At 28.9% G+C, this 12,214-nt stretch overlaps 1 protein-coding gene across 7 annotated transcripts in view; it reads left to right on the forward strand.

Moving 5' to 3' along the window:
- LOC105201497 (Fanconi anemia group D2 protein homolog) overlaps nt 1–12,214 on the forward strand; it is a 194,246-nt gene that overhangs the window by 20,146 nt on the left and 161,886 nt on the right. For all 7 annotated transcript variants that reach the window (XM_039459785.1, XM_039459783.1, XM_039459782.1 and 4 more), the window contains one exon: nt 10,664–10,937. In XM_039459785.1, the coding sequence (XP_039315719.1) occupies nt 10,664–10,937 (274 nt within the window). The remainder of the gene's footprint in view (nt 1–10,663; nt 10,938–12,214) is intronic.

The raw sequence follows: 12,214 nt of genomic DNA on the forward strand, positions 1-12,214 counted from the left end.
GACAGGAGTCACAAATAGGATCACAATTTTTAAAACAAAAATTTACAGGTGTCTCGCATTTAGGAGGCTTCTCTTCAATATAACCACTTTTGTACCACGCATATCTAAAAAGATTTACGAATCTGGGAGAAGATAATTGGTTGTAAAAAAGAGATTAAATTTTTAAAATATTATTTCTGATATGCAAATTTATATCATAATTATATAATTTAATTATATTTGAAAAATATTTAAAACATTTTTTCTACAGCTTAAATGTATAAACATCCAATGGTTGTATCATACCGGTTGTTCCGGCAGAAATCGTCAAAATATTTATCTCTTTTCCACGTTTATCAATGGTGTTTTTTTTTTGTCCCGTTCATGAGTCTAAACGCAATATAGATTTTTCATTAGTGTTAGGTAAATAAATTTGTTCAAACCATTTAATTGCGAGCTCCGATGTCAATTTTCCGCAAGTAGAAGCTAAAACGAGGATATCTGCTTTGTATAAGTCTTTCTCAATCCTTGGCCCGAATTTGCCATTTTTTTTCTTTTAAAACTATAAGCAAGAGAGACATTAAATGTCCGTTTGTAGATACAATGGGCTGTATCGTATAACTATGAATCAGAGAATTCAAGGATTGTGCTAAAGTTTCAACTTTTAAAGTTTCTATGAAGGATAATGTGCGTTCTGCGTGCATTTCCAAGTTGAAATCTGACTGATCAGAATTATATACATTATCTTCTCCAATCAATGCAATTTTTGACTTTACGTTCTTCACAAATTCGTCAGCTTTTTCCTTCAATTTCTCTTTATTCGCTATTTGCGTTTGAGTGATAAATTTATTGATTTTTTTTAAAACAATCTGGTGTGTTTTAAAATTATAAATCCATTTCAAGGAAGCCGTGAACAAATCTGGTGATAAATTACAATTGTTTCTCCCTTGTAGAGTCCATCTTTTTATATTCAGATTGTGTTTTGGCATTGATTTTATTGGAATTATTGCTTTAGAAACTATTTAACTATTTATCTTAGAGTCACTTTTGAGAATAATACAATTTATTTTAAAAATTATGTGAGAACAGTTACAATTCAAACTTGACAACGTAATGATAACGATGATTCTAGCAACGATAACAAAGAAGAGTATCTTAGCGTTAACATCCGTCCGCTACACTCGTTATTTAAAATACTTTTAACTTCAATTATATAAACTCACTTGATTAAATTACTAACACCCTCCCTTAATCTAGTGAGTGAAATACAATTTAAATTATTTCGCTTCTTCACATAAGCCTAAATTTTTAATACAGAATTTATGTTTTGCTCCATTTAAAGTTTTTGTAAAGATATCAGCAATCATTTGATCAGTTGACATGTATTTAAGTTTAATTTCATTTCTTTCAAGTGCTTCTCTGATAAAATGATATTTTATATCAATATGTTTAGTTTTATTATGAAAGACTAGATTATTTGCTAATTTCTGAGCACTTTGATTATCATTAAAAATTGTTATTGGCTTATTACAATTATTCAATTCACTTAATAAACCCTTTAAATGTAAAGTTTCTTTTGCTGACTCAGAAATTGCAACATACTCCGCCTCTGTGCTAGATAAAGCTACACAGCGTTGTTTTTGAGCGTCCCAAGATATAGGTCCATTTGCAAACATAAATACATAACCAGTGTAGGATTTTTGATCATTTAAATCGTTTGCCCAATCAGCATCTGAATAGCCTGTGAATAATATATTATTACTCTTTTTGTAAGTTAAAGAAAAATTGTTTCTTTTAAATATCTTAATATTCTTTTGGCTGCTTTCCAATGCTGATCAGTGTGTTTTATGTTGAATTGACTTAGAAAACTAATTGCATACGCAATATCTGGTCTTGTGTTTACGGCTAAATACATTAGAGCTCCTATTAGTTGCTGGTATGGCGCATCATTATTTAATTTACTATTACAATCAAATTTTAAATTGACTTCCAGAGGAGTCGATACTCCTTTTGCATCTGTCATACCAAATCTAGAAAGCAACTTTAAAATATAATCTTTTTGATTTATTTTAATTATATTTGTTTCTCTCAATATTTAGCCCTAAACATCTTTTGTTGGCTGTTCCCAAATCTTTAATTTTAAAATTTGTCATTAACTGTTCTTTTAACTTTAACTTCTCATGTTTATTATTAGAGAAAATTAAATAATCATCAACGTACAACGCGATAATAATAACAAATTTTTTGGTAACTTTTAGAAAAATACAGGCTTCAAATTTCGATTTCTTAAAACCTAAGTTAAAAAGTACATTTTCTACCTTCTTATTCCACACTCTTGAAGACTGTTTTAATCCGTATATGGCTTTCTTCAACAAGCATACCTTATTTTCATTATTCATATCCACAAAGCCCTCAGGTTGATACATGTAGATATTTTCTGAAAGTTCTCCATTTAAAAAAGCCGTGTCTACATCTAGGTGATCTATATCTAAGTTTAACTCTGTTGAAAAAGCTATTAGTAATCTTATACTAGATTGTCTAACAACAGGTGAAAAAGTTTCATAATAATCAATACCAAATTCTTGAGTGAAACCTTTTGCCACTAACCGTGCTTTATATCTAACAATATCACCTACTGAATTCCTTTTGGTACGAAAAACCTGTTTATTCTTGACAATCTTCTTATTTTCTGGAGGATCAACTAGAGTCCAACCTTTATGATTATACATGGATGTCATTTCAGCTTTCATTGCCTCTTTCCACCGTAAGTTGTCTTCTCTTTTTATAGCTTCTTCATAAGTTTTGGGATCATTAGGTTCAAAAGTTGTAAGAAATAATAAATAATCCAGAAATTTCTTGTTTTTTCTATTTCTCTTTGGATATCTTTCTTCTACTTCTTCAGTTTTTGAATATGTGTCTTTTACTACTTCAATTATTTCTTGATTTTCCTTTTCTGATCTTCTTTCTTCTAGATTTCTTTCTTCTTGTTCTTTTACTTCTGGAAGACTTTCATATTGTTCAGTTTCTCTAGAATTATCATTTGAAAATTGTCCTTTGGTCTCTTCTTCTTCTTCTTCTTCTTGTGTTCTCGGATATACAATATTTGAGTCAATACTTTCTCCCCTTTTTTCTTTATCTGGAGAAAATTTATTTTCAAGGAATGTGACATCTCGAGCTCTAATTATTTTTCCTTTCTCTTCTGGATCAAATAATCTGTATTCCTTAGTTTCTTCGCAATATCCAACAAACAAATAAGGTTTGCTTTTTGCATCCCATTTATTTCTTTGAATTTTGGGAACATGAACGATACAGCCAAAAACTTTTAAATGAATGAAGTCAACCTTTTCTCCTGTCCAAATTTCTTGAGGTCTTTTTCTTTAACTGCTTTATACGGAGAACGATTTTTAAGATAAACTGCAGTGTTTACCGCTTCGGCCCACATTTTTTCATCAGAGCCTGCATCCTGCATCATGCAGCGAGCCTTTTCTACAATTGTTCGATTTGTTCTCTCTGCTACGCCATTTTGCTCAGGTGTGTATGGAACTGTTAATTGATGCTTAATACCTTTAAATTTGAGGTATTCTTCAAATTCTTTATTAACGTATTCCCGTCTATTATCCGTACGCAGAATCTTAATTGTACGATCTGTTTTATTTTCAACTAAACTTTGATAGTTTTTGAAAAAAGAACAAACTTCAGTTTTTGAAGCTAAGAAATAAACGTGAATCTTTCGGGAAAAATCGTCTTTCAAACAAGCAACACATTGCTCACTCCTCTCGTCATCAAAATTTATTCCTGTTGCTAAATTTTTCTTTAGCAAATTCATACTAATTCTGTTTAGATGTCCAAGCCTCTTGTGCCAAATCTCTTCGCTATCTGTGTGCTTAGCAAGATTCGCAATCTGAGAAGTATCTAAGCGATATAAACCGTTGTGATAAGACGCTGTGACAACAATCTTACCTTTTATCAAGCAATTTTCAGCATCGTAGACTTGACACCCTGTTGAATTAAAGACAACAACATGATCATTATTTACCATCTTACTTACAGATAAAAGATTAGTTTTTAAATCTGGAACGTAGACAACATTTGAAACCTTCTTTTCACCATCTTTAGTAGATATTATTACATTTCCTTTGCTCTGTAAATTAAGTGTCTGTTCACTTACGACTGCCACAGAATGCTCATTTTCTTCATCAAAATCTTGGAACCAATCCTTTTTATTCGTCAGATGAATAGTTGCACCTATGTACCAATCTTCAGAAGATCCAGTATTCTTACATGATACAAGCAAAGCTTTATCCTTATCCTTGGACTTATTTGAAAAATTCGAAGTTTTGTCCTTAACATTTTTCGTGTCCTTATTTGATTTATTGAGAGGACATTTAGTTTTAAAATGATCTTTGTTACATCTGAAACATACAATCTTTTTTTTGTTAAAGACTTTGTTTTTTGTGTAAAGCGCTCTGTCATTTGATGAAGAAGTATGTTTAATATCTTGTAATAACTTAGCTTTTACAAAATCACTTGTAAGTCTAATATTAGCACTTTCCAAAGCCATTACCATTTGATCGTAATCTTCCGTAAGACCACTCAGCATTATTACTGCAAGGAATTCATCATCTAACGGAGCATTTATATCAGCCAATTTTTGAGAAGCAGACATTATTTTATTCACATAAATCTCCATGTTTTTAAAGTTCTGCAACTTGATCCCGGCGAGTACGAAGTAGGCTTAATCTTCTTGATAAACCTTTATCTTCATAAGCCTTTTGAAGATTTAACCAAGCTTCTCTTGCGTTTTCCGCCGATCTAACATAAGGATAAGCACAAGGCTTCACCATTAGGCATATTTTTGCTAGAGCTTTTTGATCTTTCCTTGTTCTCTCAGCCACTGACGAAGTATTTTCATCTGGGTATCCTTCGATCGCACCCCATAAATTTTCATGAATAAGGGTCATCTTCATACCAAACTTCCAATTATTGTAGCTTTCTCGGCCATCTAATTTTTCAAAGGCCAAATGTACTGCTGAACTTGATTCAGACATTCTTCACACCAATAAATGTATTTTCTCGACTCGTTAAATAATTCCTTTCTGTTTGGGCGATTAAGCTTCTGGGCCTATAATAACCTATTGGAATTATTGCTTTAGAAACTATTTAATTATTTATCTTAGAGTCACTTTTGAGAATAATACAATTTATTTTAAAAATTATGTGAGAACAGTTACAATTCAAACTTGACAACGTAATGATAACGATGATTCTAGCAACGATAACAAAGAAGAGTATCTTAGCGTTAACATCCGTCCGCTACACTCGTTATTTAAAATACTTTTAACTTTAATTATATAAACTCACTTGATTAAATTACTAACAGATTTATTCAATGCATTTTGAAATTTATTTAATACATACTTGGAAATTTTTAATAATTTTTTATTTTTTGTTCCATCTTCAACAATTTGTGTTTCCCAGTTATATAGAAGTTTTCTGTTTGTGACCTTTTTGTATCTGTGTTTTACAGTTTCAAATTTTTTTTTGCCAGAAAGCTAAAATTTAACAGTTTTTTGTTTATAATCGGCATTATGTTAATTTTTATTTTTTTATTATCTTTTATCATTTCTTCATAATAATTTTCATAATCTTCAATTATAACAGGATCTGAAATTGCACTTTCGTCTTCAAATCTTAAAGTAGTGTAACATTCCACAAATGTATTATCAATAGCATCTCTAATCAATTCTTCTAATTGCGATGCGAAATTTCTTTCTTTGCTGGTGATAATAGTTATTATATTGTGGTTGATCAAAGCTTTTACATAGTAAATGCAAAATATTTTTTGGGTTTATCGATATTTTTGTTGTGTACGAAATTATAAGACTGACTGTTGTTGGTTATCAGTTACGTGTGAACGAATATTGAGGGTATAAACATATGAAAGTGAAATAAAAAAATATTTTTGCATTGGATGATTGCTTGTAAGCTACACAGCCGTTTAGCGTACAAGTATCTCAAATGAGGCACTACAAAAACCGGTGTAGACAGTTTATTGTTTCTCGCGACACCAGAGCGCTTGGAGTGGGGAAGACGTTTTTCTTTTATGCAAGCGTGAGCTCCTAAATGCGAGATACCTGTAAATTTTTATTTTAAAAATTGTAGTCCTATTTGTGACTCCTGTCATGATATAGCAGTTTTTAAATGTATTTGGTGTACAAAATCAAAGTGTACACGGCATTTTTTTAACATCACAAATTCTAGGCGTCCTCATTATTGTACAGATTTTCAGCAATAAAAAAATAAATAAGTAAATAAAAAATAAATAAATAAAAAAGTCAATAAAATTAAACCTAAAAATACAAAAATATAATAATACAAAAAAAAATTTTGTAGTCAATAAAATAAAAAAAAATAATAACAATAGACGCCATAAAGCTATATGGATGGAGCGCGTATATAGCGATATATATATTTTTAGTTTATTTCTGAAAAATCTGTTTTGAACTATAACTTTATCATACTTGTTTGAATTTATTGTTAAATATGCTATAAGTTTTGATATAAAAAAAATCAAAAAATTTTCCGAAATTTAGAAGAAAAGCGGAGGATTTCGAGAAAAATGACATTTAAAAAAAATCTAAGCAAACTGTTATAAAAACATAGAAATCCACAAAACTTTTATTTGAAACTTTTTTTTATATCTTTTACGATTTCAACGGTATTACTTCAGAAATTTAAAAAATCAATTTATTTCAAAAGCGTGTTTTATCCTCTTGACAGTCACACGTATATAAAAATATTTGCCCCTTATTTTTATCTGTACTACAACATATTAAGGCTCGTCAAAATTGGAGGGGAACACTTCTGTAGCGCACGAACGGGTGCGCGTATCATGTGTATAAAGAGATTTTTAATTATTTTTGGAACATAGAAATGTTGGAACATAACTTCATCTTATATCGTTAAATTTGTAATAAAATAAGCTTTATTTTGCGTATAAACAGAAATATAAATTAAAAGAAAATAGGTATGTGGTAGGGAAAAGTATAAAAAAATTTTTTATTTTTTTATCACTTATACACTACTTTTCAAGGTATTCAACTTTCATTTAGAACATTTTTCTCTACCTTCTATAGTTTCGACGATATATGCTTTGGAAGAAAAAACTAATTTTTTTTAAAGGGGTGTTTTACTTCCCTGTGCGTAAGGGCCTGTATAAAAAAATACGTGTCTTTTATTTTGACCTAGAATACAACATATTTAAAGCTCATCAAAATCAAAGTGTAACATTTGGGTAGGTTTGCTTGTTAGTAAAAAAAAAAAATTGTACAACGCTCAACAAAAACGCAAATTAAAGGTAAAAATCCACGCTTTTTTGTATGCTGTAAATCGCATTTGCATGCAATTTTTATTTTACGTTGTAGAGCTTTGCTAAATTTGTAAAAAGTTTTGAGATTTTACGCATCCCTATTTAAATCTGCGTAACTTCGTAAACAATCTGTAAATCGTTTAATAACTTATCAATCTCAAAACTAGAGATTTTAAGTTTTAAAATACTTGTTTTTAAATTTTTTTACGATTATTTTTGTCAAAGTTACACTTTCTTGAATTACGCTTATTTTTTGGAGTCAGAATAAGTAATCCCTTAATTTTGGCGTTGAGTATATTGCAATAAAGCGATGAAAACACAGGTCATTAGTAGGACAATATAAATGTCGCCTTAAAATAATAAATTTGGAAACTTTTAGAAGGAATTTTTTTAATTATTATATAATGAGTTATATATTTTTAAAAATTTTTTAACTTTGATTTTTATTTGCGGATTGATTTTGAAGAGGAATATTTTTTGTCAGAATAAATTATTTGAAAAACTTTTAAAGAAATACAGATTTAGAAATATAAATGTGTCGTTTTTATATCATAATTGCTCAAAGCAATATTATCTAAAAATGTATCTAGATGAAACTTTATAATTTTATTTTTTATGTATATAAATTAAAATTAAAATTTTAAATTATCTTTATTTTATGTAAGATACCTTTACATGTAATTTATCTGATCTTTATTTAGATAATTTTTGAGTTATCTGAGCACAACACTGATTACATAATTATATTTTTTAAAACAAATGACTGCTATAATTTTTTTTTAAACGTATACCTCTATAACTTTAAAACTCTGTATTTTATAGGTTTTTAAAAGTTTTTTGTTGCAAAATTATAGTTTTCTTAAAGAAAAAGTTGATTTTTGAAAAATTTTTTATTTTTTTTAATAGTTTTTTTATAACTTTACAATAAATCTTTTTTTGGTAATGCCAATTGTGGAGTTTCACATTTCTGAAACGCTGAACTTTTATTTAAAAAAAAAAATTGTTGAAAAATATTGATTGGAACCAAAGTTATAGCCTCTCAAAGTTAAAAAAATCTTCAAAACCGGGAAGTATATTAACGTAATTTTTCAGATCGGTGTGTTTAAAGATTAATTTTGGATTCAGCAGAAAATAAAAAATTGTGAAACTTAGAGATGCCATATAGGATACAATTGCTTTAAGGGAAAGTTGAGTAGTAGACAGCGGGTGGTAGTATCGGACAAAAGTTGTCTCAAGTATTTGCCTCTGAAGACAACATCTGTGAAACAACCGGTGTGTTGACAGTAAAAGGGAGGGGGGGGGGAGAGGTACAGTTGATGCAATATTAGAACAAACGGCAATAGTGTTGACAAGTGGCAATAAATTGTATTGTATACAGCTATTTTTAGTGAATGATGATAATTTCTGGTTGTTGTACTTTGTCTGAAAGTAAGTATAAATAGGTTTTTAGTTTATTGTTAGAAACGTTTATTATCCTTTAAGTTGTAGGTTATAAATCTTGTTAGGCTTACTAATACGCAAGTGACAGCCAATTTTTTGTTGCGTTCTGTTCAGATTGTATCGGATAATCTTTACGGTTAATAAAACTTAAATTTTTACAACATTTTTTGTATTACTGGACAATATAAGCAAATTACGTCATAAATTGGACGAAAAGAGTATGAAAGAAACCTTAGGAAAAGTTAGAATTGAGGAAATGACTATTAGAAAAAAAATGTTAGAAAAATGTTAAAATATTAAATTTTTTAAACAATTTTTGTTTATTTTATTGACTTGTTACGTGAAAAAGTGTTCATTTTTATTTATTGACTTATGTTCTTATAATTAAAGGTAATAATAATATAATAATAATAATGTACATGTACAAATAACATATATACAAAAATGATATAATAATAATAATAACAATAACGATAACAATAATAATTAACAACAACAATAATAATAAAAATAAGTTTGTCACACGAAAATGACTTTTTTCTTACACACTATATAATGTCTAATACAACTCTTCACAAATAAGCATGATAAAAATGTAATGTCTATAAAAAGTATAAAAAAACGATTGATATTTTCATTCAGGAAAATGGGTTTTAATAGGTGTTTTGGTATAAGAATAAAGTTTTGTATGGCACATAGTATGTTTAAATGTAGCTATTTAAAGTGACTTTGACGTTCTTTGTGCTTGCCTGCGCGGAAATTTTTGTATATTACCAAGTTTCTAAACAAAATGTTGAATTTGGTATTCTCCTTTTATTACTAAAGCTCTCAATTTAAAAGTTGACTTTTTACAACTGATATATAAAAGTGAAAATTTGAATTGAGAGCTTTAGCAATGATTAAATTAAACAAGAAACAAAATGATATTTCTAATGTTTCTGAGCACCGTCCTCTAAAGTAACAATCGATTATTATAGGCTCATTTAACACGTTTTTGCACCACACGAATGAATTCGGCAGAACAATATCGTCTGCCCCGCGAATCGAGATATTATTGATAATTCAGGTTGGGAAACCTGTTAATCGCCAATCATAAACGCGGCTATGATGCGATCACATGGCCGCATGTTGCATGTATGTACGGCTATATAAGCGAATGCCATTCTGTGTTAAAAAGATGAAATGGACATCGCTGAAAAGGGCGATAACGACGACGTTTCTTACATGAAAATTTCGAGACCTAAACTTTGCGTCGCGATATCTCCGCTCGTAGGGCACGGAGAGAAAAAAATAAGAAGACTTTTATTACGCAATTTTCCCTAAGCTATCGTTTGAGACTACTCGGACTTAATCGGTTTAGGCGTTATTGAGATTTACTGAAATTATTATCAGATTACGTGTGTATGAAAATTGCCGATTTGCCTAAAAGAGGCTGGTCTCTGCGCGACACTTTGGCATAGAAGCGCGACCGCGCTTCTTGATATTCTAACAGAATTTTTTAATAAAATTTTTTTTTAAGTTTTTATTAAATTTATTATGTTTTTCTGCAATGTATATTTTTATTGTTATATTAAGTTGAAATAATAAACATTTGAGTTTGTTTAGTTTTTTTAATTTTTTAAACAAATTTCTGTAAATTTTTTTTAACGAATTGTTAGTGCGTTTCAAATTTTCTTCATTGTATTAATAAACAAAGTCAATCATTGTTTCATATACAAGCAAAAATATGATTTCTTGTTTACGTATGAAATTATGATTGTTGAATAGAATATGTTTTAATTTGATACTGTTTTTTCTGTCTTTTGATGTCTTTTTTTCTTCTATTCTTTAATTTAAAAAAATTTATAAAATTATATTTAAAAATTTTTTGTAAAGGTTTTCCTTCATCTATCACCAAACGGAAGATGAAAAAAGTTTTGAACTCAAAGGAATACCAGAAAAAGGATGTAATTGATTCGATAGAAGAATACATTAGAGATAAGAAGAATTTTGAAAAAATGTTGAATGATATGGAAACATCTGCTGATAATAATGATTTTGGTGTTTTGAGCAAAGTGACTCTATTAAGAATTCTATTAGAAATCCCAGAGATTCAAGCAGATATGTATAATATTATCATATCTAAACTTAATGAATCTGTTCTTTTAGCGTAAGTATTGAAAATTGAAATTTGTTTAATTTTGTTAAATTAGAACAAGTATCTTGTCGTTATATTCTCTGTTTACGAAAATAATGAAATATAATGAATACTGTAAGGTTTTCTCATTTGTCTGTTGGAATTTGTATTGAAATTATATTGTTTTGATTCTTGGTGAATATTGATATACAAAGTGTTTGATAGAGGTGACAAAATTTAAGAAGTGTTTCTTAATGATAAAATAAGATAAAAATTAAAAATAACAAAATTGCGATTAAAGCTTTGTTTTTTTAATTATAAATGTTTAAATATTCAGTATTATATAAATTAACAAAATTTTGTCGGAGGTTTTATTATTTAATTATAATGTCTAAACATTTACATGCCTAGGTACTTTTTACATGAACATAAAAAATAAAGCCTTAATCGCAATTTTGCTATTTTTGCGTTTTGTTTTATTTTATTATCTGGGATTTAAAAATTTTTTTCTCCTTTTTTTCCTACCCTACACACGCACGCACGCACGCACGCACGCACGCACGCACGCACGCACGCACGCACATACGCACACATACACACGCTGGGTGTCCGAAATGTGTGGGGACCTCTTAATGTTTTGAAAAGCATTTAGTAAGAAATGTTTCAGATAAAAGTTGTAGGATTTACAAAGATTTATTTAATGATTCTATCAGTTTGACTTTGAGTAGTCAAGGTCGCCAAGGTCAGGTTAAGGTCATAACAATTTTTTTTTAAATAGAAGGCCCGATTTTTGATTTCAGAACCTAATACCTAGTGTTAAGAGTTTTTTAAAACACTATTGAAGTTATTTTTTATTAAATACTTTCCTGTAATTTTTAAGCCTTGCAATTTAGAAAGTATTTAATGAAAGATAACTTTATTATAGCGTTTCGAAAAGCTCTCGAGATCGTCTGCAAAGATGCAATAAAACATACAGGGTGTTAAGAATGTATCGGTACTCCGTAATATTTCAGAAATTAAGCATTTTAGAAAGAAATGTTTTATACAAAAGTTATAAGATTTGAAGTGATGCAGTAGACAAAAATATTTGTGTAACCCTGGCTGACATTATTAATGTCACATGAAAATTATTTTTAAATTTTCAAGTAGAAATTTTTATTTTGTATTGCATTTTTTTATGGTCGATTTTGACGACTTTTCAAAATGCTACAATGAAGTTATTTTTTATTAAGTATTGAAAGTACAAATTAGTTCGGTCTGTTTTTTTGTGGTCAAAAATACAATTGCTTTGCTTTAGAATCATTCCCATG

Source organism: Solenopsis invicta, chromosome 2 (assembly GCF_016802725.1).
Source record: "Solenopsis invicta isolate M01_SB chromosome 2, UNIL_Sinv_3.0, whole genome shotgun sequence".
In the NCBI taxonomy this organism is placed as follows: domain Eukaryota; kingdom Metazoa; phylum Arthropoda; class Insecta; order Hymenoptera; family Formicidae; genus Solenopsis; species Solenopsis invicta.